Source organism: Hemibagrus wyckioides, linkage group LG02 (assembly GCF_019097595.1).
Source record: "Hemibagrus wyckioides isolate EC202008001 linkage group LG02, SWU_Hwy_1.0, whole genome shotgun sequence".
NCBI lineage: Eukaryota > Metazoa > Chordata > Actinopteri > Siluriformes > Bagridae > Hemibagrus > Hemibagrus wyckioides.
Window position 1 is genome coordinate 24,143,928 of NC_080711.1, and position 25,964 is coordinate 24,169,891.

Here is a 25,964-nt window from a genome sequence, read left to right on the forward strand (position 1 = left end):
TCACACTCTCACTCTCACACTCATATTCTCACACTCTCACACTCACATTCTCACTGTTCTCACATTCTCACACTATCACCATTCTCACACTCTCACCATTCTCACACTCTCACTGCTCTCACACTCACATTCTCACTGTTCTCACATTCTCACCACTCTCACATTCTCACACTCTCACCCCTCACACACTCTCACATTATCACTGCTCTCACATTCTCACCACTCTCATATTCTCACCGCTTTCACATTCTCACTGCTCTCATATTCTCACAGCTCTCACATTCTCACCACTCTCACATTCTCACAATTTCACCGTTCTCAAATTCTCACCACTCTCACATTCTCACTGCTCTCACGTTCTTACTGCTCTCACATGCTCACGGCTCTCACATGCTCACGGCTCTCACATTCTCATCACTCTCACATCCTCACTGCTCTCACATTTTCACTGTTCTCACATTCTCATGCTCTCACATTCATACCGCTCTCACATTATCACTGCTTGCACATTCTCACCGCTCTTACATTCATACCGCTCTCACATTCTCACTACTCTCACATTCTCACCCCTCTCACATTCTCACAGTTTTAACATTCTCTGCTCACACTCTTCAAATTCTTACTCTCACGCTTTCACATTCTTAACATCATGAGCACATTCTCAGTATTCTGACTCACTCCAGACTCTGTTCCTCGAGTTACAGCGACTTCATTACTGTGTTTTTACGACACAAATGAAACTGTTCTCTCTGTATCTGACAAAAATACAGAGAGAAAGTGGGAGAATTTCTGCAGCCTCACAGAATCTCACGTGGATTTTCTCAAAACAGTGATGAAGAGTTTCACTCTTTAGTCGAGTGCAGGGGCGAATTCAGGGGCTGATGGGAAATGTAGTAAGATGTAATGTAATATGATTTCTGTGTCTTTTTTAAACATTGTGTTCTGTATTATTTCAAAGTAAAATATTAAAAGTAAATGAGTTTTTAAAAATATATATATAAAATATTACAGCTGAAATAATAATATAAAATCTTTAAAAAAAAAAGAAGTCCGGACTGATAACCAAATATTAGAAAATATTACTTTTAATATTATTTAAAATACAGAGATATTAATGAAAAATTAATTAATTTATACATAAATATTTGAAAATATTGGAAAAATATCTAATATATTGAAATATATAGATACAATTTTTGTGTCACTGGAATTTGGAACAAAATATTTGCATTTATTTTTTGAAAGTGTTTTGATGTAGAGTTTCCTAAAAACAGCTTGGAAGGTTTTCTTTTCTTTTTTTCTTTTCTGTTTTTCTTTTTAAGAACACATTTGTAAAGCTGGATGTAAACTCCAAGTGATCTTCTGTAATTAGGAACTTTTTACTGTAATGAATAAAACCCCCTCAGCACCGATGCTACTGTGTTTCTCTCTGATTTACAACGGATTTACATGTCGCCTGAACCCACCTCACCTGGTGGAATTGATTGGAAGCTCAGGACAGGCGAGGGTGCAAATGCGAGCGCGAGTGCGAGGGCGAGTGCGAGTCTGCCACGAAGCTCCAATCATGCTAGATATATATCGCGGAATCCAATTACACCAACCCACAGGAGAGCGAGTGAGATCGATAATCCCCGCTCTCCTCTTTTACAGGACGTGTTTCCATTCACAGTAGGTCTTCCGATGCTGCTTTTAGACCTGCTTACACACTCGGCTGTGTCTTATTGGGTTCTCACAGGAGCCCTGGATCATCCTCTTCCCGCCAATTACTGAGCAAACCCAAACTTTCCAGATGACGTCTTTATCTGAGCTTCAGCTCCATGTCCTGTCACCTAGAGATGTTTATATAGAACAAAATGAGAGAGAAGAAAATAAATAAATACGCTCTCGAGTCAGAATGATCCGTTTGTGACTCTGCTGATGTCTATGTGGTTTTCCGTCTCCTACTTTAACATGGTTGGAGGCAGTGAAGTGGTAATTGATTCGCTAAGTGAGTTGACGGTGTGAGCCTCCATGTAGAACCGGTATCATATCCAGAATCTGTGGCTCAAGAACATCTTTCCCAGTGGGAATTTCAAGTTGACAAGTATTTCTCTAGAAAATTCTGTGTAACTGATTTAAACAGTGTTTAGAGTAATGTTACACACAGGGGGCGGGGCTTACCAAAAATGACTGAGTTATGCACAATTCTGATCTTGAAGCTTTGAGCTTGAGAAACAAGCAGCAGTAAGGTGTAAATAGACTGAGTGTTCAGTAACTCAGTACTCAGCAACCCAGTGTTCAGTAACTCAGTAACCCAGTGTTCAGTAACTCAGTACTCAGCAACCCAGTGTTCAGTAACTCAGTAACCCAGTGTTCAGTAACTCAGTACTCAGCAACCCAGTGTTCAGTAACTCAGCAACCCAGTGTTCAGTAACTCAGTAACCCAGTGTTCAGTAACTCAGTACTCAGCAACCGAGTGTTCAGTAACTCAGTACTCAGCAACCCAGTGTTCAGTAACTCAGTAACCCAGTGTTCAGTAACTCAGTACTCAGTAACTCAGTGGTCAGTAACTCAGTACTCAGTAACCCAGTGGTCAGTAACTCAGTACTCAGTAACCCAGTGGTCAGTAACTCAGTACTCAGCAACCCAGTGTTCAGTAACTCAGCAACCCAGTGTTCAGTAACTCAGTAACCCAGTGTTCAGTAACTCAGTACTCAGCAACCCAGTGTTCAGTAACTCAGTAACCCAGTGTTCAGTAACTCAGTACTCAGTAACTCAGTGGTCAGTAACTCAGTACTCAGTAACCCAGTGGTCAGTAACTCAGTACTCAGCAACCCAGTGTTCAGTAACTCAGTACTCAGTAACCCAGTACTCAGTAACTCACTACTCAGTAACCCAGTGGTCAGTAACTCAGTACTCAATAACCCAGTGGTCAGTAACTCAGTACTCAGTAACCCAGTGGTCAGTAACTCAGTATTCAGTAACCGAGTGGTCAGTAACTTAGAACTCAGTAATCCGGCTCGCTTGCTGCCTCTTCTTCCCTCTGGAGGTGGATCTTCGGCGTTCCTCAGGTCATACAGTTGGGTCCCTGGTGATTCCTTGTTTCTCACTAGGACGTTGTATGTGAAGGATTGCTACGACTAGGAAACTCTGATGGAAGGCGGAGGAGAGAACATCTTCTCACTGAAAGACATTCAGAATTGTTCATTCCCATAATAAAGCAACGCCAGGTTACGGCTTCAGGAGCAGGAAGTAGGATCATTCACGTGAACGCAGATTCTCGTCTCTACACCAATCCCACGTCACATCACAGAAATGAAATTAACACCACTGGTAAACAACAGCGCTGTCTGTGAGTGAACCATCGTCACGGTAACCTGCCCACCAGCACACTGACATCAACAAACAACTGACTGCGACTGAAACGGTCAGTCTTCATAAAGACACAATACATTTCATTACTTCTGTCTGCTTCCATCTTTCCTACAGCATCCTGACATAAATAAATAAATAAATTAATTAATTAATAAATAAATAAATATACAAAAGCTTGCAGTGTGTATGTGTGTGTGTGTTATTGTGTGTGCACAGTGTGTGTGTGTGTGTGTGTTTCATCTTCAATCTGGTTATAATGATTAAAAAAGAATCCAGTGAGAAATCTCATTCCTTCCTGTCTGTATTTCCATCAACAGATCTCTGACCCTCCACATGGTGGTAAAGATGTTCTCAGATCTGATTTCAGACCAAGAAAATTCCAGAAGATTCCACACACTGAGTAACGGACTCACAACAATCCAGTGACATGACATCGTGACTGGAAACTCGGCGTGATCCAGATCTCACTGAGCTACACGCCAGGCTCAGGTATACAGTCCAGATATAAAAGGAATTTTATTTGTTTATTTATATATATATATATATATATATACTTATTTATTTAAGTCAAGCAGTTAGATGAATGTAATTTGTTTACATGCGACTGTATATTTCAGTCACATTTACTGATTATTATTTAGGAAAATGATTTTAATTACTGAATATCAGAATAGAATAGAGTTAGAATAAATTATGCAAATGAGTTCAACTAAGCAAATAAAGAGTCATGAGTAAATTTAATATTGGATGAGTAACATGAGAAAAAAACATTACTGTTTTTTTAATTTAAAGAAAATTTGCATTTTCTTTGTTTCTTTGTGTTTACTTCACACAAACCTTTCAATGTGCTGCACAAATTTAACCAGTAAATAAAAGTTCTTTTTAAATAAATATTATATATTTTATAGATGAAAGGATAAAAATGCAAAAACATTCATTTAAAAATAAAAACATTTTAGCATTTTTATCCTTTCATATATAAAACAGGAAACAAGAGCTAACGTTTTCCTCAATGCTTGATGTTGTAAAACGAAAGCCTTAAGCCTTAACATGAAATCATGAAATCAGTAAATCATGAAATTAATTATGCAAATCAGGTTCCTAAGCCACGCCCACATGGCTAGAGAAAATGGCTGCGTTCAGCCAGAGTGAAAATGACCAACACTGAGCTTTTTTTCTGCTACACACCAGGATCTTTCAGCCCACATCCTCATTAGGTTACACCTTGAGCTTGAACAGAACTTTCCAGAAGAATCAGAATCAACACACATCCTGATGATTCCTGTAGGTTCCATGGTACGAGTTGAGAACTTCGGTGATGATTTTCATGTTAAATCTTGCCAACATCTCACACATTTACGCAGGACACACCAGTGTGGTTCGGTCCAACGCAGGTCTTTCTGTCAACACGGCATGAAACAATAGAGGCCGGTGTTATTGAGCAGCTCTGAGCAGAAGGGCAGCTCTTTATTTGCGCCGTGTCTTTGTGTGTGTTGTGAGTCAATGAGGCACAGTTCCTCCTTCATTAAGTTTATTCCTGCTTCAGTATTTTCTGCTCTGACCTTTTCTCTCCCTCTATCTCTCTGTCTCTCTCTCTACCTCTCTCTTTCTTTCTCTCTCTATTTCTCTCTATCTCTCTCTCTCTCTCTCTGCCTGTGTCTGGATTACGGTTAGAGATCTGACTCTTAGAGCTATGTTTGCTCATGAGCTCATGAGGCTCACCTGCTCCTGTGGGTTACACAGTGTGTGTGTCTTTGTGTGTGAAGTGTGTATGTTTTTGTGTGTGTGTGTGTGTGTGTTTCATCTGCAGCACTGCAAATAGTACTAAGTGCATCTGATGTAAAGTGGGCCAGAACAAGCTACACTCATACTCCTGGACAGGCAATATGCATGAGTGTGTGTGTGTCTGTGAGGGCTGTTAGCTGTGCTCTCTTCTCCCTGGAGGACAGATCCAGGCCAGTTAAAGGTCTCCAAGTTCTTAAAACAAAACCAGTTCCCACTTTCCTTTTTTATTCTGGTGCTCTTATGGATTTGCACACGCTTCTTTTTCATGCCTCACTTCCTGCCACCCTTCCTTCCTTCCTTTCTTCCTTCCTTCCTTTTACGTCACTTGCTTTTTTTACCCTTTATGTAGGACAGTAATTCTAGATATTGGGGTCAGTAAATGTGTTGCTGAAATAAAAATACATTTTAAAAATTTATATTAAATCATAAACTCATCATTAATTAATCATTCCTTATTAGTGAATAAACCATGTAATACTGGTTTATAAATGATTTATTACCAAAACTAAACTGTTATTATCGTTAAAAATGAATTGTTTTGTTTTGCTCCACACTGAAACAGTTCTAAGCCCCGCCCCTTTTCCCTCATTAGTCATGTATATGTATATAGTATGAACACAGGGATGAAGTTGCTGATGTTTTCACTTTCACTCAGAGTGAAAAATCACACACTGCCGCTTTAAATTTTTAATTACCCAGATGCATGTACCTGCGAGTCCACTGCTGCCAAGCTCTAGGTCACACCTACCATCTGTGATGATGTCATTCCTGACCTACGCATAATAAACCTATCCGGTGTGTAAAGTTCAGATGGCGTGACGGCTCGTACGCCCAAGCGATCCTGAGAAAAGGTCACGAAAACATCCGAGATCCCGAGTGTCACAGAAGCGTCTGGGATACGGAGACGCTCCACTCAGATCTCCCACTTTTACAGCGCTGACCCGTATAAAGGAAATCTACGAGTCCGGAAAACAGGAATGACAGCCGTTTCCACGGGAGCCGAGGCTGAGCAAAAGGGGACCTCCAGCCTCCGGAGCGTTAAGGGGTCATTCCAGCGCTGATATATAAAGACTGAATTTTCTGCTTTCCACACGAGTCGAGATGAAAGCCATAAATCTGTCGGAGAGGAAAGCTGGGCCCAGGGAGCATGTATTTCACCTCCACTTCTCACGTCACTGCTTTAACAAGAAGATGAAATGCAGCCTGCGACTCCTTCATCCTTCTTTCTTTTTTTCCCCTCGTCCTCGTCCTTGTTGTTTTGTTATTTTATTTACTGTGCAGAAAAATTAAGACGTGAAGACGTCTCTGAAGGCAAGCGTCTCATCCGCGCTGTTTCTCAGTGAATCTGCATTACTGTCATGGCGGGAGAAGAGCGGAGGACGCACCATCCATAACACCAGAACAATCGCTCTTTAATGCAATTCCCTGGTTTTTTTCGTGGATGTTCTCCGGGGTGTCGCGCCGATTCAAACCGAGAGGGCAATCGCTTCTTTTTTCTTTTTTTTTTAGCTCTGTGATAGCAATTTGTTTGAAATCAATTTGTATCTGACAAGCTGCAATAGCACAATAGACAGGCCATTTATTTTCTCTAAAAACGCAACAGGAGCAATGCGGAACTCTGTAAACTCATCCTTTATACCGGGTCTTGTGTCATTATCTGCTTTTCTTCAGCTTGCTAGTAACGCTAGCAAAGTTCATGCTGCTGTTCTAGAGACCGAGCGCTATAAAACACACACTTAGCTTTTTCTTTTGTGGAACGGCAAAAGACAATACGAGCGGCTAACTCTGAGATATGAGCTAGCAAAGCAAAAAGCAAAAAGATTAGCTTGCTAGCAATAACCAGCCGCCCTGAAGTAAGCACTCTTGCATTAGAAAGAGAAAAAATTCTTAACAATTTTGATAAAAACTTGAAGACTTGAAGCTTTTATTATTGGGTTTTATTGTCAGAGAGCTATTGTGAGAGCTGTATTAGGTGACATGTTGACATCATCACAGGTTAAGGGGCGTGGCTTGTGTATCTAGTACACTTAGTTTTGTCTTCTCAGAGCTATCTGGTACCAAAACCAGCAGAATGAAAATATCGTTTACTGAAATAAGGATGGCGCTAATGAGATGGCTAGATGAGTTAACCTACACCTCCCAGTCTGCTATGCTGAGACGTTCATGGTGCAGTACAGCAAAACAGGAAATGAAGATAAATCCAGCAGCAGGAATTACAGTAAGAGAGGAAACTGCAAATATTCAAACACAACACTTAGCGTTTCCTTTCATTCATCTTCAGGAAGCGAGAGCCAGAACACTGCCTATAACATTCACGAGGTAACCTCAAGAGCCTCGAGGAAGCTCACGTGGAGAAAATTTGAATCTCCTGAGAGCTGTGGAGCAACTCGTCATGTCCGTTTGTTCTCAAATATATCGAAATATGGCATACAGATATACAGACGGCACACAGCGCGTTTATAAAACCGCCAGTGATCCGTGTTAGAAGGCTTTCCATGCATGATCAGCTGCCTTCCAAAACACGAGTCCCTCGTCAGATTTGGCTCAGGCTCGAACCTTTCTCCAGCCATCTGTGCCAATCTTGTCTGGATGAATGCGAGATGGAGCACCTGCGCTAGCGTGGCACCTCGCGCAGCTTCGCTCCACTGTAAATGGGGCATTTCGCTACATCCCAACCCCCCTCTTCTCTCGTTTACTATGTCCGTCCTGGCACCCGTAGCGGACAGGACATATGGCCCGAAGGCTGGCACGACGCGGGCAAAACAGTTCCACCTGAGAGCAAAAACGAGCAGAGGGATGAGCAGAACATCACTGCGGGGCTTTTCAAGAGCGCTTTACAATTGGAGAGAGCTTTAATGTATTAGCCAAGACTCCCCGCTGCTCATTCATACTCCGTCCCGCTCTCTCGCCGCCGAATGTGTGCCACGTAACACGCTGCAAAGCGATTTGCTTCCTCTTCTTCTTCATCTCTAACAGCCTTCATACGCAGCCATTCATCTCTTCATCCTCCTGAGAGACCTCTTCAGCGCTGCAGTCAGATACGACCGTCTTTACCGTGTTTATAAGAATTTCATACGAACAAAAGATTACAAAAGATACGCTAACAGGTTTGGGGTTTGTGTGAGATTAAATTAGTATTCCAGCAAATTTCCCACAATGCACCTCTCTCTTTCTCTCTCTCTCTGGTCCTGTCTGTGTCTCGTTTTCCGTATCTCTCTCAGGTTTGTAATCTCAACTCTTTTCCCCTTCACAACCTCAATATCACGTTTCCACCCAAACGCCTCTCACACTCACGTTGTGTTACTCATCATGTCCAGTGGCAAATACACCGGCTAGCAGACAGTCATGAGTCTCCACACACACACACACACACACACACACAGACACACACACACACTGAGGTGATAATGCTGCTAGAAGGGACTGAGTAATACTGCCTTTGAGTCACTGCGGCTCATTTACACCATTACCATGAGGTCATGAGAATAATAGCATCTTGATACCTGGATAACTAACCATCCAACCTGGTCATTAAGTTCACAGCTGCTGCTGATGTGTCATCTGCATACAAAATAGGTAGACACAGAGAAATCTAGATTTATGACCTGGACTGCTGAAATCCACATTATCCCAGTTCCTGTACATGCTCAGAGAGAACTCAAGGCTGCGTCCCAAACCTCATAAGGTAATGCTAAGTAGTATGTCTTAATAGCAATGACAAACTGTTCAGTGTGGCACTATGCGGTTTGGGATGTGGCCCAAGTAGCAGCGACTCTTCAATATTCATCACACGGGCATTTAGAGAAGTACAAAATACTCTTACTCACAGGTTTCATTATCAAATTGGCGTGTTTTGTTTAAACCTACAAGCCAGAGAGTGTTAGCATGCTAGCTGAATCAAAGAGCAATGGGCAATGGGACAAATTCCACAATGAGAATAAATCATCGTCACTGATCAATCACTTGCTTGCCTCAAAAAATCTATCAATCCTTAATCACTCTCTCTCCTGATTGGCTGCAAGCTCCTGTCTGTCACCACGTGACTTCTTTCACACCCAGGCTAATGAACTTCAGCGCAGTTTTGGTTCCGTTCTGATTTAATGACATGAATGAGAAAAAAACAAAATCAATCTCAGCACTTACTTGTGAAGTGCACTTGGCGGCAGCTTTGCCTTCTCCATCTGCCCGTAGCAGCTGGTCTTAGCTTCAGGAATGTCTCCAAACTCCTTCAACATGGCCGCCGCTGCCGTGGTGATGATCCCGAGTCCATCTCGAACCCGTGCTTCCAGAGGATAGTCCCAGTCGTCGTAGGAGACAGAGATCATGCCTGACGGGAACTCATCTGGCGTTATGTCCGGGTTGCCCGTGGTCAAACTGGGTACGATCCAGATGTATCCGAAACCAGTGAGCCCAAGCGAGCGTGCCTCCTCCATGATGTACGTGGCTTCATCTTTGGAGCAGTAGAGCAGGATGACAGGTGACTGCACCTTCTTAAGCTGGAGCTGAGCCCGTCCTCCGTCCACGCCGTCCACCGCGTCCAGCGTGATGGTGTGCTGCAGGTCCCAGCCCACGAAGCTGTTGTCCACCGTGGTCTTGAGGATGGCGATGAAGTCCTGGTATCCTGGAAACTTGCTGGTCACGATGGAGAACACGTGCCAGTCGTATTCCTCCATGATGTTCAGCATCAGCAGCGCCTCCTGTTGGATGGATGCTCCAAACTGGAAGAACGTCGACTTCACGTCCTGTTATTTAGAGAGAGAGAGAGAGAAAGACTATGGTTATTATGATAAATGAGACATTGTGCTGATGGATAGAACGTCATTCGTCTGGAGCACCAGGAAGAATAAAAACCCCTGTGAATATAAACGCTCTCAACTCCTGAGAACGTCCCAGAATAGACTCGATGTCACCGAGATATTTGATCAAAGTTAATGACGTTCTTAATTAAAGTTCACCGAACAAAAATGGAAAATGGCTCCGCATGGAAAGCTTCCTTTTGTCTAATTCTGTCACTCATTTGAGATTTGTCAAATCTCCGGAGCCCCAAGGTTGATGGGTTCGTGGGCTAATAATAATCCCGTCCGGATGAGGATTGTCAGGACGTCTCAACTCTTTGAACTTCAATCCTGCCAGAGCTTTAGAAGGTTTTTCTGAGCCACAATAGAGAGATTTTCTTGAAGATTTGGTTAGTGTGTGATAAGAAGCCATGAGAAGATTGGGGACACAGAGGGAAAAAGGGGAAATGCGTCTTTTCAATTAAATTCGAAATGGAAATTTAGGGGTTATTCCAAATATAAATACGACGGATATAAGCTCGGCTCTGGGCAGCTGGTTGAAGACCATGAACTGGAATATGGTCATGAACTTGGCCATGTTTATATGAGTAAAAAGAAAAAGTAACTGTTCAGATTTATCTTTGTTTTTCTTTAGAATTTGACAGCATGCTAGCTGAGCTAACCTGACAGGATTTTTGAGAGGAATTTTTTAAAAAAACTCTGTTATTATTCATATAAACACTCAATCTTATTCATCATGCTGCAAATGCTAGCCAGTTAGCAACCATGACACACTTTCTGAGCAGGTTTCTAAGACACACCCACCACATTCTTCACAAATTATATCAGAAAACAACATATTATCTAATGCTAGCTAGCTGACATGAGCTAAGCTGACTAGATTTCTGGGAGGATTAAATTGTATTTATGCACAATATTTATAAATATCATGTTTATGCTAACCTGACAGGATTTATGTGAGGAAATTAAATTTTTCTTTATAAATGTTTGTTACATTATCATCAAACCATAACTAGCTAGCTGGCCTGAGCTAACCTGGCAGGATTTCTGTGAGGATTTTACAGTTCAGAAATGGTTAAAAGCTGTACAAATAATGCTAGTTGGTTAAACAGAATTGTAATAGGTTTCTGTGTATTTGAACTTGAAATGTTAATGCTAGCTAGTGAGTTAGTGCTAGCTAGTTAGCTATCATGACTTGAGCTAAGCTGACTGGATTTCTAGGAGGATTAAATTGTATTTATGCACAATATTCATAAATATCATGTTTGTGCTCACACACACACACACACACACACAGACATATGTTTAACCTCACAGGAAGAACTGACGTCTTTGTTTGAGTGTTTTATTTCAGAGAGCCGTGTCACAGCGTGTTCACTAGCAGAATAAAAAGCTGCCTCAGTCGTCCTGGGGCATTTCGTCTCGTGTTTTTTGGAGTGGGAAGTTTAATAAAATACAGAGGCACTGATTGAGTGTTCCCCAGCAGAGATATTGATTAGCCGGCTAGTCATTTGGCAACGTGAGCGCACAGTGCATTTTAAATTGTTTTCTCTTCATCCGTGTAGAAATGAGAAATGATGTGTTTCAATGGAATTATTTCTCTGAACATGCTAATGAAATGATAGCGAAATGAAATCATGCTAACTTGTGGCCTTCAGACATCATTTATTCGCAAATCATTTGAAAATCGATTAAAAGAAAGATAAGAAACATCTAGAACACGTCTTCCTGTCAATCTGCTAGTTAACACAAGTCACAAGTCAATCCGAGCAGCATTTCAGGGGTTTCATCATTACGCCAGTCATTTATTAAAAATAACCGAGGTTGTTGAAATGTTAGCATGACAAGTTAACGCTAGCTCATTCCTCAACTAAAGACTCCATTTTGACTCAGTTCTGAAAATAATATACGTAAAAAAATATGCTAATAAATAAATATATATATTTTTTTTTTTATTATTATTTATATAATATAATATATAATATATTATTATTATATATAATATAATAATAAATCAATTAATTATTATTAATGAACTAAGTAATATATTTAGTGATGTGGTAATGAGTAATCAACTCAATACAAATAAAAATCTAATCTAATTTAAAAGGAGTGTGTGTGTGTGTGTGAAATTAAACTGCAGCATGCTGAGGAAAGGCCATCGATGTGGCCTGGCAGCCTGTCAGGAAGCTCCAGTAAGCAATATGTGTGGGATGTTTTAGCATGTGTGTGTGTGTGTGTGTGTGTAAGGTCATGTCCAGTGAGAACTTCCCTCCACTAGAGCCACTTAAACCTCAAGCTGCAATTTAAAGCGTAACGGCGGCCGTCTCGGAAATCTCTTCTGGTTTTATATTCATTTATTGATTGAAGATGTTTCGAAACACTCGACGTTTCATGTCTCCTTCTCAATTATTAAAAATAGAAATAACTGTATTTATTAAAATAGACTCACATGAAGCCCTCGACATGCTTGCAGGTGTGTGTGGGAGTGTGAGCAAGTAAATAAATAAATAAATAAACAAATAAATAAATAAATAAAGATTTATTTTGTTTCATATGATTACACAAACCAGACAATATTTTTATCTATATTTTATAGACACTGCGCCGAGAACATAAAGCTTTATTTATTTAATAATTTATATTTAATAAATATTTTTATTTTATTTGTTATCATTTTTTTTTCATATTATATTTGTTTTTTTCCTGCTTGTGTCGTTGACTCATAAATTAATGATACAAGTTTCATGTTAGCAAAAATATTATAGATTTTATATTTATAGAGATTAATAATAAAAAATATAGAATTATATAAAATATATAACTTTTTAAAAAGAAGAAAAAAAATTAAACTTTTTTTTTAAAGGTCATGAAAAACATTTGCAAATAGTGTGTGTGTGTGTGTGTGTCTGTGTGTGAATGAGAGAGATTAGCTGGTGTTTGGCCTCCTGATTGCTCTGGAAAGAGGGAGGATCCTTACGCTGCTCCCTCGACACTCATTACACCTCTACACACACACACACACACACACACACACCGAGCTTTACAACATCTGCACTTTTCATTTCATTTCTCATTTCCTCTCCAGTTTCGTCTCTTCTTCTTCTTTCTCTCTAATCGCTCTCCAGCACCAGGCTCAGGATTGATTAAATAAACACTGAAATTCAATTACGCCACCTTTACTTAAAAAAACACAGAAAAGAAAGTCGGTAAAGAAGATGCAGCGCCTCAGCAGATTGAAGCGCATGGAAAGTAAAGTTGCAGGAGCAGCAGAAGTGCAGTTAGGATGCGCTTTGCAAAAAGTTTAGCGCTGGCTTTCCAGGAGGAGGAAGTGAGCTAAATTATAAAGATTTCTAGCTGATTGAACATCAGTCTGGTGTCTAAAGTTAAACATCCTCTCACAAATCCTGTCAGGTTCACTCATTTGACTGTTTTATCCATCCATCCATCCATAGATCCATCCATCCATCCATCCATAGATCCATCCATCCATCCATCCATAGATCCATCCATTCATTTATTAATTCATAGACCCATCTATCCATTCATCTATCCATCCATTAATCCATAGATCTATCTATCCATCCATTCATCCATCTATAAATCTATCCATCCATCCATCCATCCATCCATTAATCTATAGATCCATCCATCCATCCATTCATCCATCCATCCATCCATCCATAGATCCATCCATTTATTAATCCATAGACCCATCTATCCATCCATCCATCCATTAATCCATAGATCCATCCATCCACTCATCCATCTATCCATCCATCCATCCATTAATCCATAGATCCATCCATCCACTCATCCATCTATCCATCCATCCATCCATTAATCCATAGATCCATCCATCCACTCATCCATCTATCCATCCATCCATTCATCCATCTATCCATAGATCCATTAATCTATAGATCTATCTATTCATCCATCCATCCATCAGATTATCCATCCACTGCTTTCTTTCACCCCATCCCTCTTTCTTCTCTCAAATGCACCCTTCTCTATCTATCCATCACCATCTCACTTATTTGACTTTAGCTTTCGCTAGAAAGTAATTAACATGTCACATGCATTATACAGTAAACTGAATCTAAATAAATCAATTCAAATTAAATTATTCTGTTTCTGTTCATCCTTCTCTTTTACTTTTCTACTTCCAATCACTTATTCTTTCCATATATTCCTCCCTTGATTTGTCTTATTCTCCATCCATCCATCCATCCATCCATCCATCCACTGCTTTCTTTCACCCTATCCCTGTTTCTTCTCTCACCATTTGACGTTTTTAGCTAGCTAGCAGTGGAACATAATTAGCATGTCTATGAGGATTGCTGTAAGAATCTCCTCAGCACAAGAATGAACACGAATATTAATTAACATGTAGTATAATTAGCATAAACCATAAGATTTCCGGATTCCTATACTTCACGGTTTCCATAGCAACGGGTGACACATCTTAACGTCATGGTTTTTGTTCAGTTTCTGCATTGTTGCCTGACGGTGTTCACCTTTCATGCGTTCCACTCTGTTCAACGGATAACTGAACTGTTAGCAGGCATTAAAGCTAGCTAGCTATCTAGTTAGCAACTTCCCTGAAACAGAAGGACTTCCTGTGAAGGATAAAGAGCCGTCATTGGATGAAGTGATTCAGCACCGAAGGTTAAGACTGCGCTAAACATCTCCGCTCTATAAATAATGTTTATTTTATTACAGGCTTCGCTAGTAACATTAATCAAGTGCGTCGTCTGCGCTAAACCCCTTTAGTACCCTAAAGCTAGCTGTCAATCAATTAACCTTAGCAGAGAACACTTAACCTGTGTACACAATCATTACTGATGGGGCACTAACGTTCTCCACCCCTGACCTGTGTGTGTGTGTGTGTGTGTGTGTTGCAGCCGTTAGCCTCTGATCCAGCACTGAACCTCAGCGAGGACGGAGATCATGGCGGATAAACCCGCGACAAATAGGTCTGTCAGTCAGCGTGTCACAACATGGACGTGAGAAGCGATTATGATCCCCGGAGGTCTGATTCACCCTCAATATTTAATGAGCTGACGGAGACAGAAACAGGACATAATGAAGTAACCTGACTCTCTCTCTCTCTCTCTCTCTCTCCATCTGTCCCTCTCCCCCCACTCTGTCTTTCTGTCTCTTCCCCCCTCCTCCCCTCTCTCTCTCTCTCTCTCTTGATCATTCTCTCTCTGTCTCTTTCTCCACCTCTCTCTCCACCATTCTCTTTCAGTCTCTCCCTCTCTCTCTCTCTCTCTCTCTCTCTCTCTCTCTCTTCATCTGTCCCTCTCCCCCCTCTGTCTCTCTGTCTCTTTCTCCACCTCTATCTCTCCATCATTCTCTCTCAATCTCCCCTCTCTTTCTGCCGCTCTGTCTCTTTCTCCCCCGTCCCCCTCTCTCTCTCTCTCTCTCTTTCTCTCCCTCTCTCTCTCTCTCACTGTGAGGCTGATGGCAGACTCCACGTCCTAACTAATAAGTTATAAGGGGCCAACACGTCTGCTCTGAGCTTTATGCTAGCAAGACGCTAGTTTCTTCACACATCTTCTAGACAGCAGGATTTTATAAATCTGACATTTTTCTGCATTATACAGTAAATTGGATCTAAATCAATCAAGTCAAATTCATCATTCATTTTCTGTCCATCCTTCTCTATTATCTTTCTACTTCCAATCATTTATTCTTTCCATCTATTCCTCCCTTCATGTGTTTTGTTTTCCATCCATCCATAGATCCATCCATCCATCCTTCCCTCCATCCATTCATCCATCCATCCCTCCTCCATCTGTTCATTCATTCATCCATCCATCCATAGATCTGTTTATCCGTCCATCCATCCCTCCCTCCATCCATCCATCTATCCATTCATCCATCCATTCATCGATTCATCCATCCATCCCTCTATCCATTGATTCATCTATCCATTGATACATCCATCAATCCATCCATCCATCCATAGATCCATCCAAAGTTCCATCCATCCATCCATCCATCCATCCACTGCTTTCTTTCACACCATCGCTGTTTCTTCTCTCAAATGCTCCGTTCTCTATCTACCCATCACTTTCTTACGATCCCTTCTTTCCTCTTGTATCTTTTTTACCATCTGAAGACCTTTCTCCATCTCTCTCTATTTCTCTCTCTCTCTCTCTCTCTCTCTCTGTAGCTTTTTCTCACTCTCCTCTTCACTTCTCTTCAGTCCTTTTTCTCCCTCTCCCTTCTCTTTAACCTCATATCTTTCTTTACCATCTGAGGACCTCTCTCCAGCTCTCTCTCCATGTCTCTCTCTCTCTCTCTCTCTCTCTTTCTCTCCACCCCTTATGCCTTTCATCTCTCACCCTCTCATGTCTCACCCTCCTTTCCTCCCTCACCATCTGTTGTTCTCTCTCTCTCTCTCTCTCTCTCTCTCTCTCTCTTTCTCACTCTCTCACACACACTCTCTATCCATTCTTGTTATCTTCTCCCCCTCGTCTGTTTCTTTATCCTTTCATCTCCATGTTGTTTAAAGTTGCAGCTCTGCCTGAGGATGCTCCTAACCTCCACTCCTTTGTGTTCACATCATCAGATTGCTAATCTCATTAGCGCTGCTGTCATTCCAGCGTGAACTGTACGTTCACGCCCTGTTAGTGCTGTCCGTCCGGGGCCGCGGGGCTGCGGGGCTGCGGCCGCCATCGCTGATAAGATGAGCAGAAGAAGAGAAAAAGAAACAACATATAAACAAAAAATTTGCGAGTTTCTGTAATTTAACTGCAATCTAGGTAGAAAAGAGGCAGAGAAGAAGAAGAGTGTGTGTGTGTGTGTGTGTGTGTGTGTGTGTGTGTGTGTGTTACCCTGCAGCTCCACACCATGAAATTTAATCAAATCACTTCCACTTCTCTGAGAAACCCCTATAATTAATACTGCAACAGCTGCAGGATGAAAAATCAGTGTGTCACACATCATCCCTGCTTTATTACTGTTTTTCTACACAAAAAAAGACAAAACGACAAAAAGTGCAGCGAAGTTTCTAATGGAGACGAAAACAAAGAGCCGCCGAGTGACTGACCATCTCACTGCCTGACCGCTTCCTGATCACTGACCAACTACACATCTGATTGGCTGCCAGAGAAGGAAGTCTGACTCAACAGAATCAAGCAGATAAACACACACACACACTCTCTTACTCACTCACACATGCACACACACGCACACACACACACAGACAAACACAGACAGACTCACACACACACAGACACACACACACACTCAGACAGACAGACTACCACACACATACTCACCCACACACAGACAAACACACACTCAAACAGAAAAACACACACACACATACACACAGTGTCTCACTCACACACTTACACACACACACACACACACACATGGTAGTTCATAAAAACGTTTAACACTTAGCATGTTATAAATAAATCATGACTCTATTACCATTTAATAAACCTCTCTCTCTCTCTCCATCTCTTTCTCTCTCTGTCTCTCAGCAGAAGCAGTAAAAGTTTTCAGTGTTGGTTTCATTCCGGAGTGTGAGGGAGTGTGAGTGTGCACTGAGACATGATTCAGTAAAACCTGGAGTCGGAATCTGCCCGGATCCGGATCTACAGAAACTCTCTCTGAACGGCAGTAGTGATTAAAGCGTACACACGGTGTGTGTGTGTGTGTGTGTGTTTTACGGGAGTTCTTCACTATTTATGCCTCCGGGCTCCAGAGCCACTCTGGAGCTTCATGAAGCTTTATGAAGTTGAGCTCTGCTGCCTGACGCCACGCCATCTTTCAGCCCCGACGTTTATGTCTGTGTGTAATGAAAAAATGATAGAATGCCATTTGAGAGTAATATTAAATACATAAATACGACAGGAGGAAATAAAATGATCGCACAGGAGACTTTTCCAGCTCAAGATAGGGAAAAAAAAAATTGGGATAATAATAATAATAATAATAATAATAATATGCAGTATATAGAGCAGCTATACAGCAGCGATTAAAAGAGACAGAGAGAGAAAGAGAGAGAGAAAGACAGACGGAAAGAGAGACACACAGAGGGAGAGAGAGAGAGGGGGGAACTTGGGATAGTAATAGTAATAATAATAATAAAAATAATAATAATATAATATGCAGTATATAGAGTTGCTATAAGCAGCAATTAAGGGGCTAAGCACTTTTCGGCCCCCCCCTTTCTGACCAAAGGAAGAGCAGAAAACCATCAGTACCTGATTACTCTGATATTTCCTCACTTCCTGTTTCCTGCAGCCAGCGCACGCTGGAAATGAACTCTTATTGTCTTATCAGGTCACTATTGTGTATTAATGCGTTTATTATTGTGTAATAATGCGTTTACTACTGTGTAATAATGCGTCTATTATTGTGTAATAATGTGCTTACTACTGTGTATTAATGCGTTTATTATTGTGTATTAATGCGTTTACTATTGTGTACTAATGCGTTTACTACTGTGTAATAATGCATTTATTTTTGTGTAATAATGTGTTTACTATTGTGTAATTATGGGTTTACTACTGTGTATTACTGCATTTACAACTGTGTAATAATGCGTTTACTATTGTGTAATAATGCCTTTATTTTTGTGTAATAATGCATTATTGCGTAATAATGAGTTTACTATTGTGTATTAATGCGTTTACTACTGTGTATTAATGCGTTTACTAATGTGTAATAACGCGTTTACTACTGTGTAATAATGCATTTACTATTGTGTAATAATGCATTTATTATTGTGTAATAATGCGTTTATTATTGTGTAATAATGCATTTACTATTGTATATTAATGCGTTTATTATTGTGTAATGTGTTTACTATTGTGTATTAATGCGTTTATTATTGTGTATTAATGCGTTTACTATTGTGTACTAATGCGTTTACTACTGTGTAATAATGCATTTATTTTTGTGTAATAATGCGTTTATTATTGTGTAATAATGTGTTTACTACTGTGTATTAATGCGTTTATTATTGTGTATTAATGCATTTACTATTGTGTAATTATGAGTTTACTACTGTGTATTACTGCATTTACAACTGTGTAATAATGCATTATTGCGTAATAATGAGTTTACTATTGTGTATTAATGCGTTTACTACTGTGTATTAATGCGTTTACTAATGTGTAATAATGCATTTACTATTGTGTAATAATGCATTTATTATTGTGTAATAATGCGTTTATTATTGTGTAATAATGCATTTACTATTGTATATTAATGCGTTTATTATTGTGTAATAATGCATTTACTATTGTATATTAATGCGTTTATTATTGTGTACTAATGCGTTTACTACTGTGTAATAATGCATTTATTTTTGTGTAATAATGCGTTTACTATTGTGTAATTATGAGTTTACTACTGTGTATTACTGCATTTACAACTGTGTAATAATGCGTTTACTATTGTGTAATAATGCCTTTATTTTTGTGTAATAATGCATTATTGCGTAATAATGAGTTTACTATTGTGTACTAATGCGTTTATTACTGTGTATTAATGCGTTTACTAATGTGTAATAACGCGTTTACTACTGTGTAATAATGCATTTACTATTGTGTAATGCATTTATTATTGTGTAATAATGCGTTTATTATTGTGTAATAATGCATTTACTATTGTATATTAATGCGTTTATTATTGTGTAATAATGCATTTACTATTGTATATTAATGCGTTTATTATTGTGTACTAATGCGTTTACTACTGTGTAATAATGCATTTATTTTTGTGTAATAATGCGTTTACTATTGTGTAATTATGAGTTTACTACTGTGTATTACTGCATTTACAACTGTGTAATAATGCGTTTACTATTGTGTAATAATGCCTTTATTTTTGTGTAATAATGCATTATTGCGTAATAATGAGTTTACTATTGTGTACTAATGCGTTTATTACTGTGTATTAATGCGTTTACTAATGTGTAATAACGCGTTTACTACTGTGTAATAATGCATTTACTATTGTGTAATGCATTTATTATTGTGTAATAATGCGTTTATTATTGTGTAATAATGCATTTACTATTGTATATTAATGCGTTTATTATTGTGTAATAATGCATTTACTATTGTATATTAATGCGTTTATTATTGTGTAATAATGTGTTTACTACTGTGTATTAATGCGTTTATTATTGTGTATTAATGCATTTACTATTGTGTACTAATGCGTTTACTACTGTGTAATAATGCATTTATTTTTGTGTAATGCGTTTACTATTGTGTAATTATGAGTTTACTACTGTGTATTACTGCATTTACAACTGTGTAATAATGCGTTTACTATTGTGTAATAATGCCTTTATTTTTGTGTAATAATGCATTTATTATTGTGTAATAATGCGTTTATTATTGTGTAATAATGCATTTACTATTGTGTAATAATGCATTTATTATTGTGTAATAATGCATTTACTATTGTATATTAATGCGTTTATTATTGTGTAATAATGCGTTTATTATTGTGTAATAATGTGTTTACTATCGTGTATTAATGCGTTTATTATTGTGTATTAATGCGTTTACTATTGTGTATTAATGCGTTTATTATTGTGTAATAATGTGTTTATTATTGTGTATTAATGCGTTTACTACTGTGTAATAACGCGTTTAATACTGTGTAATAACGCGTTTACTACTGTGTAATAATGCGTTTATTATTGTGTAATAATGCGTTTACTTTTGTGTATTAATGCATTTATTATTGTGTATTAATGCGTTTAATACTGTGTAATAATGCGTTTACTATTGTGTATTAATGCATTTATTATTGTGTATTAATGCGTTTAATACTGTGTAATAATGCGTTTATTATTGTGTATTAATGCATTTATTATTGTGTATTAATGTGTTTAATACTGTGTAATAATGCGTTTACTATTGTGTATTAATGCATTTATTATTGTGTATTAATGCATTTATTATTGTGTATTAATGCGTTTACTATTGTGTATTAATGCATTTATTATTGTGTATTAATGCGTTTAATACTGTGTAATAATGCGTTTACTATTGTGTATTAATGCGTTTATTATTGTGTATTAATGCGTTTAATACTGTGTAATAATGCGTTTACTATTGTGTATTAATGCGTTTATTATTGTGTATTAATGCGTTTAATACTGTGTAATAATGCGTTTACTATTGTGTATTAATGCATTTATTATTGTGTATTAATGCATTTATTATTGTGTATTAATGCATTTATTATTGTGTATTAATGCGTTTACTACTGTGTAATAATGCGTTTACTATCGTGTATTAATGCGTTTAGTACTGTATATTAATGCGTTTACTACTGTGTAATAACCCGTTTACTATCGTGTATTAATGCTTTTATTATTGTGTATTAATGCGTTTATTATTGTGTAATAATGTGTTTACTGCTGTGCATTAATATGTTTACTACTGTGTAATAACGCGTGTACTACTGTGTAATAATGCGTTTACTACTGTGTATTAATGCGTTTAATGCTGTGCATTAATGCATTTATTATTGTGTACTAATGTGTTTACTACTGTGTATTAATGCGTTTTCTATTGTGTATTAATGCATTTATTATTGTGTATTAATGCGTTTACTACTGTGTAATAATGCGTTTACTATCGTGTATTAATGCGTTTAGTACTGTGTATTAATGCGTTTACTACTGTGTAGTAATGTGTTTACTATCGTGTATTAATGCATTTATTATTGTGTATTAATGCGTTTACTACTGTGTAATAATGCGTTTACTATCGTGTATTAATGCGTTTAGTACTGTGTATTAATGCGTTTATTATTGTGTATTAATGCGTTTACTACCGTGTAATAACCCGTTTACTATTGTGTATTAATGCTTTTATTATTGTGTATTAATGCGTTTACTACTGTGTAATAACCCGTTTACTATTGTGTATTAATGCTTTTATTATTGTGTACTAATGTGTTTACTACTGTGTATTAATGCGTTTTCTATTGTGTATTAATGCATTTATTATTGTGTATTAATGCGTTTACTACTGTGTAGTAATGTGTTTACTATCGTGTATTAATGCGTTTACTGTCGCGTATTAATGCGTTTATTATTGTGTAATAATGTGTTTAATATTGTGTATTAATGCGTTTAATACTGTGTAATAATGCGTTTACTATCGTGTATTAATGCATTTATTATTGTGCATTAATGCGTTTACTATTGTGTATTAATGCATTTATTATTGTGTATTAATGCATTTATTATTGTGTATTAATGCGTTTACTACTGTGTAATAATGCGTTTACTATCGTGTATTAATGCGTTTAGTACTGTATATTAATGCGTTTACTACTGTGTAATAACCTGTTTACTATTGTGTATTAATGCTTTTATTATTGTGTATTAATGCGTTTATTATTGTGTAATAATGTGTTTACTGCTGTGCATTAATATGTTTACTACTGTGTAATAACGCGTGTACTACTGTGTAATAATGCGTTTACTACTGTGTATTAATGCGTTTAATGCTGTGCATTAATGCATTTATTATTGTGTACTAATGTGTTTACTACTGTGTATTAATGCGTTTTCTATTGTGTATTAATGCATTTATTATTGTGTATTAATGCGTTTACTACTGTGTAATAATGCGTTTACTATCGTGTATTAATGCGTTTAGTACTGTGTATTAATGCGTTTACTACTGTGTAGTAATGTGTTTACTATCGTGTATTAATGCGTTTAGTACTGTGTATTAATGCGTTTACTACTGTGTAGTAATGTGTTTACTATCGTGTATTAATGCGTTTAGTACTGTGTATTAATGCGTTTACTACTGTGTAGTAATGTGTTTACTATCGTGTATTAATGTGTTTACTGTCGCGTATTAATGCGTTTATTATTGTGTAATAATGTGTTTAATATTGTGTATTAATGCGTTTAATACTGTGTAATAATGCGTTTACTATCGTGTATTAATGCGTTTATTATTGTGTATTAATGCGTTTACTATTGTGTATTAATGCATTTATTATTGTGTATTAATGCATTTATTATTGTGTATTAATGCGTTTACTACTGTGTAATAATGCGTTTACTATCGTGTATTAATGCGTTTAGTACTGTATATTAATGCGTTTACTACTGTGTAATAACCCGTTTACTATTGTGTATTAATGCTTTTATTATTGTGTATTAATGCGTTTATTATTGTGTAATAATGTGTTTACTGCTGTGCATTAATATGTTTACTACTGTGTAATAACGCGTGTACTACTGTGTAATAATGCGTTTACTACTGTGTATTAATGCGTTTAATGCTGTGCATTAATGCATTTATTATTGTGTACTAATGTGTTTACTACTGTGTATTAATGCGTTTTCTATTGTGTATTAATGCATTTATTATTGTGTATTAATGCGTTTACTACTGTGTAATAATGCGTTTACTATCGTGTATTAATGCGTTTAGTAGTGTATTAATGCGTTTACTACTGTGTAGTAATGCGTTTACTATCGTGTATTAATGCGTTTAGTACTGTGTATTAATGCGTTTACTACTGTGTAGTAATGTGTTTACTATCGTGTATTAATGCGTTTAGTACTGTGTATTAATGCGTTTACTACTGTGTAGTAATGTGTTTACTATCGTGTATTAATGCGTTTAGTACTGTGTATTAATGCGTTTACTACTGTGTAGTAATGTGTTTACTATCGTGTATTAATGCGTTTACTGTCGCGTATTAATGCGTTTATTATTGTGTAATAATGTGTTTAATATTGTGTATTAATGCGTTTACTGGCGTGTATTAATGCGTTTATTATTGTGTAAAAATGCGTTTATTATTGTGTAATAATGCGTTTACTATTGTGTAATAATGCGTTTATTATTGTGTAATAATGTGTTTACTGCTGTGCATTAATATGTTTACTACTGTGTAATAACGCGTGTACTACTGTGTAATAATGCGTTTACTACTGTGTATTAATGCGTTTAATGCTGTGCATTAATGCATTTATTATTGTGTACTAATGTGTTTACTACTGTGTATTAATGCGTTTTCTATTGTGCATTAATGCGTTTACTACTGTGTAATAACGCGTTCACTATTGTGTATTAATGCCATTTCTATTGTGTAATAATGTGTTTACTGTGTAATAACGTGTTTACTACTGTGTATTAATGCGTTTACTATTTTGTAATAATGCATTTATTATTGTGTATTAATGCGTTTACTATTGTGTAATAACGCGTTTACTACTGTGTAATAATGCATTTATTACTGTGTAATAATGTGATTTTTATTGTGTAATAATGTGTTTACTACTGTGTATTAATGCATTTATTATTGTGTATTAATGCGTTTACTACTGTGTATTAATGCTTTTATAATTGTGTAATAATGTTTACTGCTGTGCATTAATATCTTTACTACTGTGTAATAACGCGTTCACTATTGTGTATTAATGCGTTTACTATTGTGTAATAATGCGTTTACTATTGTGTATTAATGCATTTACTATTTTGTAATAATGCATTCATTTTTGTGTAATAATGCGTTTCTGTTGCATATTAATGTGTTTATTATTCTGTAATAATGCATTTATTACAACCAGGTTCATCTATTTCCCTTTGCCAGGGTGATGTGGTAGAACTATCCCAGGTATGAGATAATGACTCACTTTAACACGGAAAGCTGGCAGCTGTGGAGCAATTTTAACTTTTAATCTTTTTTAAATCTTCTGAACTTAAGTCGTCTCGCAAAACGATCCCACTGTGAAAAGAAGTTAATAGAGGGCAAGAACTCAGACAGCGTACAAAGAGAGAGAGAGAGAGAGAGAGAGAGAGAGTGTGTGTGTGTACAGGAAGCCTCATTGTCTGTGATCTCTGACATGTTGGATTAATGATGTGCTGCTCTCCAGCGCAGTGTGTGTAGGCCGTGTGCTAATTCAACCTGGCGTTAAACGACGTGTGTGTGTGTGTGTTTCTCTTTCTGTTGCTTCCAGCTTTATCCTCTGCATATATGATAAACATGATATGACCCTGAGATGTGTAGCAACAGCAAGAGAGAGAGAGAGAGAGAGAGAGGCAGACAGAAAGAGAGAGAGAGAGAGAGAGAGAGAGAGAGAGAGAGAGAGAGAGAGAGAGAGGGAGGCAGAAAGAGAGAGAGAGAGAGAGAGAGAGAGACAGACAGGCAGAGAAAGAGACAGAGAGAGCGGAGGAAGAGAGACAGAAAGAGAAAGAGAGGAAATGAGAGAGAGAGAGACAGAGAGAGCAAGAGACACAAAGAGAGAGAGAGAGAGAGAGAGAGAGAGAGAGAGAGAGAGAGAACTGAGATTCAGGGGTCAATCTACTCTACACACAGATATATACTAGAACACACACAGCCAGGAGCAGTCTGTCTCTCTTACACACACACACACACACACACACACAGCCCACTGCACCTCGTCAGGTAATGAGGGATCTTTATCTAATCTGGATTTGAATCCTCAGCAGAAGGTCGCTCTTAAATCACTGCTGTGTTTCTGCTCCTGCAGTAAAGCACGCTGACTGATGAGTCCACACACACACACACACACACACACACACACACACACAAACACACACACAAACACGGTCTCTAAATCACACACTGCACATGAAAAACTGTGCAGAAGGAGATTGGAGTGTATAACAGCAATGCTGACATCACTAAACACACACACACACACACACACACACTCTCTCTTGGCTTCATCTCTCCACACTGTTGTTGATTATTTTCAGTTCCTGCACAGCCCACGGCTCTTTATACTACACTGTGGTCACTAATCCCAGAGAAATCTACAGGACGAGGCTTCTGAAACCTTCAGCACTTCTTCTGGTCACTTCAGTGTTCATGTGGTCCATGTGGAGTCGACATCTTTCACGTGTAAGAACAGCTCTGTGCCTCATGTCTCATCAGATAAAAACCTTTCTGTGAAGTGCACTACTGCTACTGACTCCGGACTCCTGCCTCCAGCCTTCTGACCCATGCCTCCAGCCTTACGACTTCTGCCTC

The 25,964-nt window shown here is 38.0% G+C and overlaps 1 protein-coding gene across 1 annotated transcript in view; it reads right to left on the reverse strand.

Annotated features, from left to right (window-relative positions):
• Positions 1-25,964, reverse strand: part of grin2aa (glutamate receptor, ionotropic, N-methyl D-aspartate 2A, a) — a 142,288-nt gene that overhangs the window by 68,517 nt on the left and 47,807 nt on the right. The window contains exon 3 of the mRNA XM_058405123.1: positions 9,283-9,881. Within this exon, the coding sequence (XP_058261106.1) occupies positions 9,283-9,881 (599 nt within the window). The remainder of the gene's footprint in view (positions 1-9,282; positions 9,882-25,964) is intronic.